At 37.2% G+C, this 17,357-nt stretch overlaps 1 protein-coding gene across 1 annotated transcript in view; it reads left to right on the top strand.

Annotated features, from left to right (window-relative positions):
* The first annotated feature begins 2,628 nt into the window (after positions 1–2,628).
* The window catches only part of LOC127131001 (uncharacterized), a 76,249-nt gene continuing 61,520 nt past the window's right edge, over positions 2,629–17,357 (top strand). Inside the window, exons 1-3 of the mRNA XM_051059951.1 lie at positions 2,629–2,877; positions 2,976–3,050; positions 3,138–3,362. Coding sequence (XP_050915908.1) covers positions 2,737–2,877; positions 2,976–3,050; positions 3,138–3,362 — 441 coding nt within the window. The 5' untranslated portion in view covers positions 2,629–2,736. The remainder of the gene's footprint in view (positions 2,878–2,975; positions 3,051–3,137; positions 3,363–17,357) is intronic.

Genomic DNA, 17,357 nt, shown 5'->3' with positions numbered 1-17,357 from the left:
TGCATAAGGTTGTGAATATATATATATATATATATATATATATATATATATATATATATATATATATATATATATGCATGTATGTGTGAATGAACTGTTGTATGGCTTAGAGTGTGAGCATATGTCTATTCTTGAATTGTTGTCGATGTTGCATTGCTAGATGATTAGCGTGCATAGCATAGCCTTTGGGGCTGTAGCTAATTCCCATGGTGAGGAATTAGTGAGTGAATCATTGTGGATTTGTTGTTGATGTTTGCATACTAGATGATTAGTGTTCATAGCATAGCCTTTGGGGCTGTAGCTAATTCCCATGGTGAGGAATTAGTGAGTGAGTCATTAGATCTCAAATGAGTGGGACTAGTGAGCTTAGTAGCCGTATCTGGATTGATCGGTGAGCTTGAACTATATGTTCAAAAATAGTCGGTACCGCATGTGTGGAGTCTCATTGCATAATGTATGTATGGCGTATAATATGAATGGATGTATTCCAATATTATACGTGTGGTTGTGTTGTTGTAGAGTATGAATTGAAATTATACTTGTGTTTTATGTTGGTGTTGAGTATGGTGTTGAGCTGATGTGCTGTTACTGATTGTATGTTGTGATTAGGGTGATTAATGTGTTAAATTACTTAACATGACATGAGATTTTATAATGCTTATTATATCGACTGAGGAACTCACCCTTACAACTATTTTTCAGGTAACGAGCAATGAGTTGAGTAGAAGCTAATGCTTGGAGTCTAGTGTAGTCTCCTTAGTGGGTCATGCTCTGATAGATGTAACATCGGGAGGGAACATTTCAATTGTGTTGTTGAGGATTGTTGAATCAGTTTACATGTAGTATGTTGCATGTTTTGAATGATCGATTTGATCTCTATCCGCTGCGTACTATGCAACTGTTTTATTTGATAAATAATGAGCATGACTAAATATTATGATAAATGGTGTGAAATATTGTGTGACACCCTTAAAATGGCATAATTACTCTGATTTATATATGTTGTTTTAATTAAATATTTGGGGTATTTTAGAAGGGTGTTACAGTTGTAACATGAGAGAAATGGAAGGTATATGAATGTGTTTTTTGTGTAGCTTCACGAATATGGTCATTGTCTTACTTGGGTCTTATTGAATCATTTCTATATTACAGATAAAATGGCTAACCAAGACGATACCCATGACGCGAGTGGATCACGTAACAATGTTGAAAAAGAAATCAAACGAGGATTGACTGTTATGAAGTCAATCATTCATGCAAGGGACAAGGGTGAAAAATTCGAAGTACATTGGAGTGCTGAAGACCAACTAATTGAGCCTAACGGTTCAATGTTGGCAAGTTACATTGGTTTCCTTGTTCGACAACATATTCCGATTACATGTGATAATTGGAGAAGTCCGGAATTGAAGGTTGGCAAAGAAAAAATATGGTCCGAGATACAGGTACTTACCATATATTGTTATATGTTTTTTTTGTTGACTATTTGTTGACCATATATTGTTATAATATTACTTATAATAACACACTCCATGTGTATGTTTTTTAGAGATCCTTTCACATCGATGAAAGCCGGCAAAAATATTGTATTCAATTGGCCGGAAAAAGACTCCGAGGATTTCGATCCTTTTTGTCCAACAAATTTCTCAAGGATGAGGAAGGAAAATTGTTGAAGCAGAACGGCCAATGAAGTATGCGGAGATTATTTCAGCCGAAGAATGGGATAACTTTGTCGCCAAACGAAGAAACGAAAAATTCCATGTAATGTCTATTAATTATGGTATTATACAATTGTTAAGTTACTTGGTTCTAATATGCCTTAAACTTTTTTATCCAGGAAGTAAGCGACAAAAATCGGAAAAGGGCATCAAAACTCGCGTATCCGTACAAAAAAGGGCGTACGGGATATGCACGGTTACAACAAAGAATTGTGAGTATATTCAAATGCTATGAGCTTATACATTGTCACAATATGTTATAATGGATGATCTTATAATCTGATTCAATGTGTAGCTAGCCGAGGAGAAAAGTGACGCAACGTCTCTTCCGGAGCACGTATTGTGGAAGGCTGCTCGTGTTGGGAAGGATGGGGCTGTCGTTGAAGCGGTTCAAAATGTTTATGACGAATGTGTAAGTATATGTAACATTATTTCTTTAATTATATCGAAAATTTTGTTAGACATATAATTCATTTTTAATCTCCTCTAATAATATTTCAGGAGACTTTATCCCAAACCTTACCTTCAACCGAGGTCCAGGATTGCAGGAGCGTACTTAGTCGAGTACTAAATGTTCCTGAGTATTCCGGTCGTGTGAGGGGTAAGGGTTTTGGTGTGACTCCGTCGTCATTTTATAAAAAACCAAAAACAAAAAATCCTACCAACAAAGAGGTGATGAAGACCTTGGCGGAGTTAAGGGCACAAGTACTCGAACTGCAAAAGGAGAATGCAAGGTATAGAGAGGAAAGGTGCGGTTCCGAGGCAAAAGATACTAGTGACCGAGCTAGTATCAATTGTCAACCGAAATTTCCCGAGGTAATTATATATGTTATTATGAAATTAAAATAGCACTTTTTTACTTGACACATATACACGTTAACAATAACATTTATTATTGGTTTAGGGCATTACACCTTGTCAGCTGTATCTATCGTCACCAACTTATCGCATAGTCGGCAAGGGAAAAGTGCACAACACTTCGGGTGAATTACTTCACCATAATCCCCTCCCGGTGGGATATATGAAAGTTTCGGTTGACCTTGTATTAGATACGGACGCGCTTCTACCATTACCTGACGTTGTTTCAGAGACAACGTTGATGCGAGATGCAGTCGGATCCTTTGTTGGATGGCCGTCAGATCTAATTTTCCCAGATGCCGAGGTATATATGTTCTAAATGATTATGAATATTTAGTATTCACATTTCAATTCAGCTACAATTATGATATTTAATCAATCCTTATTACATGGTAATGTTAGACTCCTACAAGACCCACACATAAAGCTGGTAAAGGGATTTCAAGACGCATCGAGTCGGTTGCATCTCAAAAAGAGGTACAAATATATATACCCATTGAATTATATACGCAACGATTCTGTTGCATCACAAAAAGTCATGATTTAATTTATATGAATTTTTAGGTTCCCGGTCGAAAGTTGAAAAAAGCTGGTAAGGATATTCCAACGACGTCCGGGACAAAATCTCAAATTATGATGCGTCTTGAGAAAATGGTGGAAGAGTCCGATATTATGCACGGCGCCATCCGTAGTGTAGATTTTGATGAAGGTGTTTTCGGAATTGCTCATTCCGAAATAATTGCAAAGGAGGACATGCAACAACTTTTTGAACACGAAGAATTGGGCATCGCTGTCATTCATACATACATATGGTACTCCGATCAATCTATTATTTACTTAGTTGAACAATTTATTTACACATTTCAATGAGTAGTCTAATGTTTATTATGTTTCTATTTAAGGTATATGTATGACACATTGATGCGGGGAACTGAATTGTGTAACCGATTCAATTTTATTGCTGCTTCCCGTATCAACACAACGTTTATAATGAAAAATCCAACATCCGTAAAGAATGAACTAGTCGATAGATTCATGGCGGCCGACGATAATACTACACCCAGTTTGTATTTTTTACCGTTTAATTCTGGCAACGGGTTAGATTTTCTTTCTAATAATTTCATTCTAATCTATGTATATCTTTTACGTAGAAAATTTTCATGCATCTAAATTTTTGTTTTATTTTACAGTGGTCACTGGGTGTTGGTTGCTATGGATCTTTCGAGACTAATGGTGTATTATCTCGATTCGTTATCGGGTGATTGGAGTAAATATCCGAGTATGAAGAAGACAGTTGACGCGTAAGTGAAATTCCCCTAAATATTCGTGTGTATTTGTATATTTAATTATGTCTGTCAGATTGATCTCAATATACGTTTTTATTTTGTTAGGGCAATACTAAAATTTAGATCGAAAAAGAATTATCGTAATAGGAAGGACATTACCTGGGTCAGAGTTCAGGTATATATTAAGTATCTTATTTTTGCTTATAATAGTGTTTGTTTTTTGCTTATAATAATGTTTGTAAGAAATTAACTATATATATATTGTTTGTTTTTCTGTGTAGTGTCCTCAGCAAAACAATTCGGTCGATTGCGGATTTTTTGTATTGAGATTTATGAGAGATATCATTGCGTTGAATCGTATAGACATCCCAAAAATGGTATGGAATAATAACTTAGGGTTTATTTTAATATTATCGGATATTTCATCTAATTTGTTACTAAATCATGAATATGTTTTATTCTCTTAATTGTAGTACTTTGACGAATACAAATCTTACTCAAGAGCTCATTTGGATGAAATGAAGGATGAATTGTGTCAATTCATTATTGATCAAAGAATCATATAGGTTGTATATTGTTGTACATATATGTATGGAATGTTGTTGTACATGCATGAATATATATTAATGTTGTATATATGGAGGATTAATGTTGTATATATATATGGATTCATGTTGTATATATCAATGGATTAATGGTGTATAACATTGGATTAAAGGATGAAATCAATATGAATTTTACACTTTTGCAGCATGCGAACAGGTTCCCAATTAAATACCCACTGTTTTTCAAACAAATTTTTTTAAAAATAACTAACACTTTAGAGGGCGCTTTCTGTAGGAAGCGCCCTCTAAACACTTTACATTGACAACTTTAGAGGGCACTTTGTCCAGAAAGCGCCCTCTAAGGTGACCCTTTATGGACCACTCCAGAGGGCGCTTTTTTCTGAAAGCGCACTATAATGTGGCCCTTAAAGGGCCACTTTAGACAGCGCTTTCTCCAGGAAAACAAAACGCTGTCTTTACCTATGTCAGCGCCACTTTAGAGGGCGCTTAAAAGCGCTGTTATAGGCCAAAATAAGCGCCCTCTTTTCCCTTATTTGGCGTAGTGCCATGTGCAAGCTGTATAGGTCCAAATATATATATTTGAATATAGTCAATTTTCAATGCTTATATTATCAATATTTCAATAATATTTTATGTATGATATTTATATAAAGACTTTATTCACTGAAATGGATAGACTGCTAAATTTTCATTTTTGTCTCACCACATAAGACATAAAACACAAAGTAGGACACGTAATAACTATAAATTTAAAATTTGTTTTGCAGAGCTATTACTATTATTATTATTATTATTATTATTATTATTATTATTATTATTATTATTATTATTATTATTATTTAATCAAAAGGCAATGGTCCATGCTATATCATAAAAGAAAATTAGGTATACAAGTTAAAACCTCAAACTAAGGTTAAGAAAACTTAACTCGATCATAATGATTATAGTTACATTGAAATATATATCATTTCACCACTAATAAATTTATCGAATTTATCTGCACATATTTAACTACTTCTTTTGCAGGAACTATTATAGTTTACTTTAGAGGCCAATAATACAATATTAAAGGCAAAGACAGATAACATCACATGAAAATGAATAAAGATTTTTTTTATGAAGCAGACTTACTTGGGAGAGCACGTCAGTTTTCCACCCTTATTAATAGGTATGTTGTTTTTCTTTTAAAATTATGTTCGATTATATCCTTTTATATTTACTAGTTTGTGTTTATGTTCATATGTATTATTTATGTGCTTAACCTCTATGTGTTAAGAGTCTATTAGCTTGTTTGATTGTTTGTTCATGCATTTTTTTTATTATCCTTTTTTAAAAATAATTTTTTAGCTATGAGAGTGTATAATTGTTTCCTAGTTTGTTTGTTTCTTTAGTTAATCTGTCAATTTGTTTGTAATGTTACATATTGTGTGACAATTTATTATCTATCTTGTGTTATATTAATATCTACTACATGATATAATATTATCTACTACATACAATATTACTAGACTATACATTAACATCTTTATATTGGTATCATTAATTGATACCAGTTTTTACGATTTAGATCCTAGATTTTAGTCACTTTTCATGTCATATTAGTGTATGTCAATTTTAGACTCATAAATTAATGATGCGTATTTAGTGTATGCTTATTATAATTTTGTCGTCTTGTTTGGAAGAAAGTAATTAGAATATAATATAGTTTACAAAATATTAAAAATTAGGATAAGAGAAATAAAGAGTTACTCGATTAAGTTAGTACGGTATAAAGGATAGAAATTATTTAAATTAATAAATGAGTAAACTTATATAGGTTAAAACATATGAGGAGAAATAGATAGCCTATACCACTAAGGATACATATGGTGAGTTTATAAAATAGATTTAACATATTTTCTTTTACCTTTTAATGTACTTTGTAGATAGAAAATAGACCATACGAGTAAGTAATTTATCATTACATTGTTGCATGCATAAGTTCTATTGGTCTTTATGCATCATTACATGTATCCACTCTTTTCTACCTTAAGTCAAAGTAATAATAATAACAATAATAATAATAATAATAATAATAATAATAATAATATTATTATTATTATTATTATGTACATTATTATTATTATTATTATTATTATTATTATTATTATTATTATTATTATTATTATTGTTAAAGGGCAATGCCAATAAAATTCAAATGATAAGTTTAAGTTTACTAAGTCAAAGTCTATTACAATTGTTCATCATATATATATATATATATATATATATATATATATATATATATATATATATATATATATATATATATATATATATATATATATATATATATATATATATATATATATATATATATATATATATATATATATATATATATATATATATATATATATATGACATATGTAAAATATAAGATACGCACTTTCTTTTTTAAAATTTATTTGTAGATGTACCGTTGTGTTGCCGTGTTGAATATCTGCACTACCATATCGAGATTTCATCACTTCGAATCAATCGCAAATTTGGTCCCCTACGGAATAGTGGGGTTGTCCGTAGGAATCGACCTTTGATTCCTGCAAAATTCTACTATCAAATTTTGTTCGTCCAAAAGTCGGATCACGATTAAATAATGTTAGGAAGGAGAAATCCATCCCCAACCTCATTCCAGGAAACTCCTTCAAATCTCCCGATCTAACATAGATTATAATAGGGTCATGGAGAAAACGAGCCTCTGACGCAAAGTTCTAAATTTGTCCATATCATTGCAACATGCCATATTATGCTAGAAAGTTCAAGCAACAATGGAAACTCAACTGGTTCAACATGTTTTGAGACGAACGTGAAGGAAAGTTTTGAGCACATAGATTGAGTAGGGTGAGAAGAGAAAACCTCACACATTCAACGCGACCACCAACAACCTATGAAGGGCGACATACCTTTCGAATCTAGCTCGAGAGTAAATGACAGGGAAAAAGAATATGCATATTTAGTTATAGTTTAGTTGAGGATACCGTCATCATCCAGAAAAGAAACCATCTTCAGATCTCCCAGAGAAAGAACGCTATGAAGGCAACAACGAATTGGCTACCAGTGATGATAAACTATTAAAACATGTCACGACTTGATGATGAAACCACGATATTCCTACAGCTAAGACTATATAGAGGGTAACCGTGAATGAGTCAACGTAGTCCACGTAGTCCGTTGACGTCTGGATGTATCCTTTTCCATTCATCTTTCGATGTCTGGACGTGGTCCCTTCCTTTGATAAAAATCAAAATTTTACATACTACAATTATTAAACGATTTAAGTAGAAAATTCACACTATATCATATATTGACATCAGCAAAATCATTCAATCTCATCAATTCATGTCTACCCCAAACTTTTCAAACCCTCAAACACGATGGACAACATCAATATCTCAAAACAGAAAATTATACACATATAGGCACCCGAAATTAATCATTGAAAACAACCAACAACATCAAAACATCATAAAAATTCATAATCATTCACATCCCAATTTCCCTAAAGAGAGTAGGGACCTATCTTCTCTACCTCATCATGCAATACACATAATTAGATGAATAGTTTCTCCCCCTTACCTCATCATGCAATACACCTAATTTGATAAAAAAAAAACCTTGAACTTTTTCTCCTAAGCCCTTATTCTCCTTCCTCTTGCCCTAACTCTTCTCTTCTCTCTTCCAAATTCTTCACGTAAGATGCAAACTGACTCTTTCTATATCTATCTCATATTTTATAATAACCATATTCCTCTTAATTATGATTTGTCCATACTACCCTCAACTTAACCTTGTAATTACCATATTGCCCTTAAAATCTCTACACACACCCTTTTTCTAATTATTTTATTATTTCAATATTATTTACTCAATTAAATAAATAAACTCTTATTATTTAATTACCAAGATAATCATAAATAATTCTAACTTACTCCAACTAACCTCTGAATCCCACATATTATAATTAAATAAAATACACCAATTCACAATTAATCCATGGATAAATCGATTAAATGAATAAATTGAAAATGAGGTGTTACAACTCTCCCTCACTTAAAGAATTTTCAACCTCGAAAATTACTTGAGGAAAACAGAGTCGGGTAGAACTCTCTCATTTGCTCCTCACGCTCCCAAGTCATGCTTCCACCAACTGGTCCTCCCGAAACTACCTTTACCATGATAATCTCCTTACCATGCAACTACTTCACTTCCCGGTCATCTATTTGCACGGGAGATACCTCAAAAATCAGGTTCTCTCTCACCTGTATATCATCCACTTGGATCACATGAGACAGATCCATAATCTACCTCCTCAACTGAGATACATGAAACACATCATAAAGATTAGCAAGCGGCGGTGGCAAGGCAATATGATGGGCCACCTCTCCTATCCTTTGTGAGATCTGGTATGGACCAACAAAACATGGCACGGGCTTTCGATACTTCAAGGCTAGACCAACACTGGTTACTGGGGTAACTCTCAAAAACACATGGTCCCTATCTTGGAACTAAATTACTTTCCTCCTCTTATCATGGTAGCTCTTTTTCGACTCTAAGAAGATCTCATCTTCTCCTGAATCAACTTAATCTTTTTAATCGTCTATTGAACAATGTCTGGTCCAAGCACAACACACTTGCCTGATTCATCCCAACACAAAGGAGTCCTACATCTTCTCCCATACAAAGTCTTGAACGGTGTCATTCCAATACTAGAATAGAATCTATTATTATAAGTGAACTCAATCAAAGGAATGTAGTTAGCACAAGCACCTCCTTGTTCAAACACATAAGCTCTCAACAAATCCTCTAAAGATTGAATAATCCCCTCAGTTTGACCATCCGTTTATGGATGATAAACAGAACTTAACCTCGACTTGGCACCCAATGCCTTCAGCAAACTCTCCCAAAATCTCGAAGTGACTATCAGATATCGATCTGACATAATACTCGAAGGAATAGCATGCGGACTGAAAATATTCTCAATATATAGCTCGACCAACTTCTACAAAGGACAAGTGATCTTAATTGGAATAAAATGAGCCAATTTAGTTAACATATCCATAATCACCCAGATTGAGTCACATCCCTTCGTCTTCTTAGGCAGACTTATCACAAAATCCATAGAAATACTATCCCATTTCCACTCTGGAATGCTCAACGATTGCATTAGGCCCAACGGCTTATGATGTTCAATCTTTGATTTCTGACATATCAAACAAGCATAGGAAAACTCGGCCACCTCTTTCTCCATACCAGGCCACCAAAATAATTTCTTCAAGTCTTGATACATTTTAGTAACATCAGGATTAATACTTAACCCACTCCTCTGAACTTCTTCAAGAATACTCTTTTTAAGTCCTGGTACACCTAGAATGTAAACTCTATTTCCGAATCTGATCACACCGTTCTCGCTGACTCTGAAGTCACCACCCTCACCTCGAATGTAAACATCTACATTGAAGATTTTGAAGCCAGATAAAAAGTTTCCCAAAATGGAAAGTGACATGTAATTTGAAAGTTTCCAAAAATGGCAAGTTTTTGGATCAACTTCAACTCAACATTCCAACATCAAAGAAGCTTCAAATGAAATTTTGTCCAACATGAAAGTTGAATATCTTTCTCTCCCATTTCTAAAAAGTCCAAGATCATGAATTTCTAATGAATGGTTAAGGAGTTATGATCAAATCTTTGCAAAGTATGCTTGAAACTTCAAATGGCCATATCTCTTGAACCAAAACTCCAAATTTGGTGGTTCTTTTTGCATTGTTCTTCTCATGTCATGAGGTTTCCAAATCAACCATCACATTGCTTGAAATGTTATCACATGAGCATTGGCATATCCAAGTCAATTTTGGAGGGAAAATTGGAAATTTAAAAATGGTGCATTGTATGGACTTTCTACCATTACCATTGGGTTTGAAATGTGATTTTGAGTGAAAATAGTGAGCTACATGTTACTGTTCACGCATGCATCTCATGCATGAGGTGAAAGTGCAAATTCGTGCATGCACCTTATACTCTCTTAATCCCAATTAGCTTTGGCTTAGTGTTAATTTCAGAATGATTAAGAGGACATATAAAAGCTTAATCACAACTGTTTTCATTGATAACACACATTTTCAGATCTAGATCTTGAAATTTTCCAAAATTTTCTCTCAAAAAGATTTTCCAAATTCTTCACATAAACCTCATTTCTCTTGGTGAATTCATGATCATGGAGTGTTTTTAAGTAAGATTGAACGTGCATCTTGTGGATTTCTGCTCAATTTCGTGCATGCTTGGAGCTTGAAGCATTAATGGAGTTTTCAAATTCAGTTGGATTCACACGTATTTAAGCTTCCAATTCTTCATGAAACATCTCCACAAGACTTCTGGAATTGATCTGGACCATTACAAGCCTTGGAACGTGCAAAACAAGGTTCTGCTCTTCAAGAGGTATGATTTTCGATCTTCATAATTCTTCAATCCATGAGCATAATTGTGTAGATCTTATTGTGGTGAGAATTCTGATATAAATTTTGTGGAATTTGGATGAAAATTGAGTGAGATATGATGATTTCAAGTTTGGATCTAGAAACTTCTTTGCTTCGATTTAGAGAATCCATGGAGATTTAGGCTTAGATAATATGATATTTGAATTCTACATTGAAAGAGCTTTCCAACGATATATAATTTGTAAAATTCTGAGCAATTCTGGAATTTCTGGAAATTTGAGGATGAACATTCATCATCTTCATCATGAAGAAGATGAAGATGCATGCATTGCTGCGTTTTCTGGAAAATTGCGGCGGTTTTTTGCAGATAGCGACGGTTTGAACCATCCTAATCTGCAGCGCTAGGGTTCTTAATTGAAACGGTGACGTTTGCACTTGGCGCGCTCCTTTTGAACTTGGACACGGTTCAATTCTGGGCGAGGGCATTTTTTCAAATGTTCATGCATTTTCATGTTTTCCCTCCATTTCCATATGCCTTGTCACATGTTTGACTTCAAATTTTATGCTAACTTCATAAAATCATAGTAAATTGAAAAATGATCCAATTCACTCCATATTTTTTGCAAAATGATCCTTAGAATGTCTAGTTTTTTATGATCATGATTTCAAAAGTTGTGCACGGCTGGAATTTTATTTGTTCTAGGTTGATTGATCATGTGTGCTTGTATGACCTTGCTTTGTTCAAACTATCATAAAATGCTTGTTTTTAATCCGATGAACTTGAAATTTTACATGTTGATTCTAGACACATTGATGGACCTTTGAGGCTTGGTTTGGGATTTTTCTCATGCACCAATTATGTTTTATGCTTGTGTTTACATGGTGTGACAATTTGTGTCACACATTTGATTGTCTTGATTGTGCAAGTTGATTTCCATGCCAAATGACCTCTAATGCTTCTGATTTTTTGCATGATGGATGTTTTGGATGTGTTGAATGTTCATGAATTTTTCCAGAATTATTTGAATCATTTATGTTTTGATTGGGATTTTTCATTCTTAATGTTCAAATGTGTGCCTTGAATTGGTCATTGACTTCTCTTGCTTATTACATGAACTTGCATGATGATTTTGATTTGGTCCTTTTTAGGATTTGTTCTTGATTGGTTAAATATGATTCATGTTGAGTTTGAAGTTCTGTTTTGGATTTTTGATCCCCTTTTGACCCTAGGCTTTGACCTAGTGGTTTGGACTTACCATTTGAGTTGTGATTTCAGGTTCAAGTGTGCATCTCCATGATTGATGTTGCTTCTTCATTTGAGCTTGATAATTTGTTGTTGTTGGATAATATTTTCTTGTTTTGTAGGCCTTGATGATGGTTCACTTGTGTTTATGGCCTATGTGTTGCATATTGGGTTGTCTGTTTAACATTGACTATTGACTGTTTGTTTGGATTTTGTACTGATTGGTTTAGATGTTTCCACAGGTACCTAAGTTGCTTTAAGTTCATTTGAACTTTGCTTTGCTTGCTTGTGGTTGGGATACCACTGAGGTATAATTCCTTGATCTTCATGTAGTCTGGAAGACCTGTCATGTTACTTTGGCAGGCACCTGTCTGAAGCCCTCCTTAAGAGGCAATGCTTGTGTTTGTTTAATTTTGTGCCAAGCAGGTAAAGACCTCTTAAGAGGCAATGGGCAGATAAAAGGGATATGCAACCCATCCCCTGCTATTCAGTTGTGTCATTCACTTTGCTCACACACCATGTGTTGATGCATTGTGAATAAGAACCCAAGATCTTGTTGTGTCAGTCATCTGTGGAGAAGAGTTCCCTCATTCTGAACTCCCACACTTTCTATTTGATTCATGCTCTCCCAGGCCAGGGATAAGAGCTGTGAGGTCTTACCCTCACTTCCCATTTCATCTGCTTCACCCTAACTCTCAATGTTAGGGTTAAGAGCTAACCACACCCCATTCCAGTTGGCTTGTTTGTCGAGGTTGACATGACCCCTTGACTAAAGCCTAGCCTTGTATGAGCCAATTGCTTGCATATAGTGTGTGCTACTTGTGCTTGTGTTTGATGACTGTGCTGTTTAGGCTAGCTTGCTTCCTGTGCAAGTTAGGATAGAGACCTCAACATAGGGATCTTATGCATGACAACTTCTAGGCTCGAGTCGTAGTCTCCCTAGTAGCTTGTTATCTCCCTTTGTCTCTGGTTAGGATAGAAGTTCTTTCCCTGTTTAGGGGAACTACGTCGCCCTGATCCTCATACCAGATGAGGTACGTAGGCAGGAGATGAGCGGATCTCTCCGGGCGCCCTTTTTCTTTTTCACCCCTTTGTGTGTGTTTGAAGTCTGACATAAGCCCAGCGATTGGCAGTCGGTTTCCTGTGTCTTGTTTGCTTGTTGGAGTCTGACGTAAGTCCAGCGAATGGCAGTTGGTTTCCTGTGTGTGTTTGTTGGTTCGGAGTCTGATGTAAGTCCAGCGATTGGCGTTCGGTTTCCATGTTTACCTGTTTGTGTGGAGTCTGACGTAAGTCCAACGATTGGCAGTCGGTTTCCTGTGTGGTTTTGTTTGGCATGTGTTAGCCGAGCTACGAGTGCTCTGATTCTTCTCTGGTTAGAGAAGATACCTATGCATAGGATGCGACATCCTAGCGAGCACGTTTCCCCCGTCCCCGAACTACGTCGACTCTGATGTCTGTGTTTGACAGGCTACGTAGGCCCAGGATGCGATATCCTGCCGAGTCCGTTTCTTCCGTCCTTTCGGTGTTTCCTTCCAGCCTCGTGCAGTGTTTGAGCAGTTTTTAGCAACCTTTCTTCTATCCTTTTCGAGCGTGAATCCCGTCTAGTACGACGGATGCGTAGGGGTGCTAATACCTTCCCTTCGCATAACCGACTCCCGATCCCATCAATCTCTGGTCGCGAGACCATGTCCTTTCCAGGTTTACTTCGAGCGTTTCCTTTCCCTCTTTTGGGATAAATAACGCACGGTGGCGGCTCTGTTGTTTCGTTTTCCCGCCGGTTTTTCACGTAATGCGACAGCTGGCGACTCTGCTGGGGATTAAGGAAAAGTTGACCTATTGCTGGTCCATCTTCCCTAAGCGAGTCAGTCCTAGCGCTCTGTAGGATAGGGTTTGGTTGCTTTTACTGCTTCATTTATTGCATTTATTTGTCTATGTTTGCATTTATGTTTGCATTTATGTTTGCATTCATCATTCATTGTGTTGGCTGTGTGTCTCTCTGTTGGGGTGGGAGTTACATGAGGTAAAAGGCCCAATACCCAGATTATGAGTGAACTCTAGGACACCTAGGATTAGAGTGATTCATGGGAAGCGGGTGGTATTGCGCCACTTAGCGGAACATAATATCACGAGTAGTTCAGACTCTGATGGGGTATTATCGGTGCATACATCGGGTGTGTACAGGATGATATTCTTGAAAGGGTTGTTTATCCTGCGTTTCTCTTATCCTTACCCTGGCCTAGATGACACCCGTGAGTGGGGAGGGAATGAATCATTACAGGTACCGTTGGTGACTCTTGATCTGATGGTGACTATGGTTCAGTTGGACCTATGAATATCTATCTCTGACACGCCGGAATTCTGTCCGTGATATCTATCAGCGGGTTCAGTTTATTTCGGATCCCCGGGTTGAATTTGAGGTACTTGTTCAGAGGATCTGGTTGTCATCCGTTTAGTGGATTTCCTCGATGATGGTGATATATTCCCCGGTTCCGTTCATTTCGGAACCTCCCAAGTTGGATTTATGGTTACTCGGGCCCTCAGATGTTTGTGATCAGTTCAGAGACCGGTCCAGTACAGTTGATCCTCAGATGACTTGGAAGATGGCACAGTGACCTGCCCGCATGCATCTGCATCATTCCCATTTCGCATTCATCTGCATTTAACCCATGTCTATCCGTACTCAGGGTCCATTTTTGATTGAGACTCTGGTCGAGAGACATCCGGATGTCATAATGTTATTGATAAAATGTTATTCGTCTCAATGAAACCAGAATCAAAGGACGGAATTCTCCTCATACGGATAGACATTGCATGTGTGAGTCATATTAACCTGTTTGTTGTTTTGTAGGTGTCAGTATCTAACCGGTGCGCATAGCTCCTCCATTCAGAAATCCTGCCAGACTCAACAAACTCGGGCTGATGGATCCACCCAACGTCGACATTCTCGAATAGAAAGAGATGATGGGGGAGTTGTTCAAAGTCGTGTAAGGGCTCGCCTTGGGGCAGAAAGCAATTGCTGAGAGGTTGGAGAGGATTGAGGAATGGATGATAAAGGAGAAAGTTCAGGGAAAGGCTCTGTCATCCGTAGTAAAGAAGCCCTCTGGCAATGGTCAGCCCAAGAAGGAGGTTGAATCAGGTGGTGTGCAGGCCAAAAAAGAACGCGGTAAGGATCGTTACCACCCTTATGCTGCCACTGTAACCACTCCTGCCGGTAATCCACCTGCACCACGGCAACAACCGCCACCTCAACAAAAAGCACAGAAAGCTAAGGGCCAAATGAAGAAGGCGACGGATCGTCAGTTTGATAAGCCACCCGTGACTTATACCCTTTTGTTCAAGAGGTTGAGGGATCTTGGGTTAGTTCGGCCAAGGATATTAGTTCCTGTAGAATTGCATCGGAGGCCTGCAAACTACGATGAGAACGCCAAGTGCGAGTTCCACTCTGGAGCACCCGGGCATAATATTAAGGGTTGTAGAGCTTTTAAGCATGTCGTCCAGGACATGGTGGATTCTAAGGCCATCAGTTTGGCGCCAACCCTGAATGTTAACGCTAACCCCGTGCCAGGTCCCGAGGGGATGAAGGTAGTGTCAAAGGACAAGGGAGGAACAAAGGTGACTGAGGGGGATCAGTTAAAAACTCCAGTGTTTGTGGTCCCGAGACATCTGATGAAGAGAGGAGTTTTCCCTAGTGTTGATAACTGTTGTGCGGCTGTCGCCACAAAAGGGTGTGTAGTGATGGGGGAAACGATCCAGAGAATGATGGAAGTAGAAATGGACGGTGGAAAATTTGAAACACCAAGTCAGGCAGTTGAAACCATCAAGGTAGAGGATGCCATTCTAGCTGAGAAAGAGAAGAAACTGTCCATTTCTTCTTACAAACAGGCCATGGAAGTGGTGAAGAACGGAGAAGCCCTCGGCTGGGGAAGGATCATAGACATTGTGGTGAAAACAGATATGTTCGGGGTTGGCTACCAGCCAGACCAAGAGTCGTCTAGACAAAACAGAGGACGTCGTCCACCGTTCACATTCGTCAGTGCCGGAATGCTGGATCCAGGTCACGCCGGTACAGTGGGTGAAGAGATTGACAGTGACTACGAGCTTGATTCGTGGATAAAATCGTGCGTACCAGGAAACTGGAAAGCCTCAAAGATCATCACTGTCACTCATCATGAAGAGTAGTATTTCTGTTTTTCAATTCTGTTTGCATGAAAGCCATACGTTTTGCCCGAAACGTAATGGTCCATTGTAAGGGCCATCTCATGTGTTTCATTTTGCAACATTTTGCATCAGTAATAAATGGATGTTTTTGTGGTTAAAAGCGGCGCTCCCTGTCTTTCATTTATTTTTACAGTTTAAAAAATAATAAAAATGGCAATGTTTATTTTCATTTTTCTTTCCTTTTGATTTGCCTTGTTCCGACCTCAAAAGTGACTATCCTCCTGATCTCATTGGTAACAATTTGGTTACACCTTTGTATGACTTCGACAATCCGATCTATCATGCCGAAGAAGAAGGCGAAGAAGATTGTGATCTGCTGGAATTAGCCAGGTTGTTGAAATAAGAGGAGAAGGTGATTCAACCGCACGAGGAGCGATTCAAGATTGTTAATCCAGGCACCGCCGAGGTCAGAAAGGAAGTGAAAGTTGGGGGCCGCTTCAGAGGCGAGTCGAGAGCAGAATGGTAGCCCTGTTGAAAGAACATGTTGATATCTTCGTCTGGTTGTATCAGGATATGTCAGGGTCGGATACCGATGTCGTTGTGCACAAGCTACCATTGAGAGAAGATTGTCCTCTAGTGAAGCAGAACGCCGGTTCCACGTATCAGAGTGACTTTGTTTCATGATATGATTCATCATGAAATCAAATGCTATGTTGATGACATGATAGCAAAGTCCCGAGAAGAAGAGGGGCATCTGGTGGATCTGGCCAAATTGTTTGACCGGTTGAGACAACTCAGACTGAGGTTGAGTCCGAATCAGTGCACTTGCGGAGTGTTGTCCGGTAAAATGCTGAGGCTTATTGTGAGCGGATAAGAGGAATCGAGGTTGATCCTGCTAAAAAAAAAAAGAAAAGAAAAGGAAAAGCAATACAAGAAACGCCTGAACCGAAAACAAAAAAGGTTCGTGGTTTCTTAGATAGATTGAATTGCATTTCACGGTTCATATCTCATCTGACAGCCACGTGGGAACCCATTCAAACTGTTGAAAAAAAAGATCAAAC

The sequence above is a fragment of the Lathyrus oleraceus genome, chromosome 3 (assembly GCF_024323335.1).
Source record: "Lathyrus oleraceus cultivar Zhongwan6 chromosome 3, CAAS_Psat_ZW6_1.0, whole genome shotgun sequence".
In the NCBI taxonomy this organism is placed as follows: Eukaryota; Viridiplantae; Streptophyta; class Magnoliopsida; order Fabales; family Fabaceae; genus Lathyrus; species Lathyrus oleraceus.
Note: the sequence above shows the minus strand (reverse complement) of the source record. Positions and strands in the feature narration are given on the sequence as shown.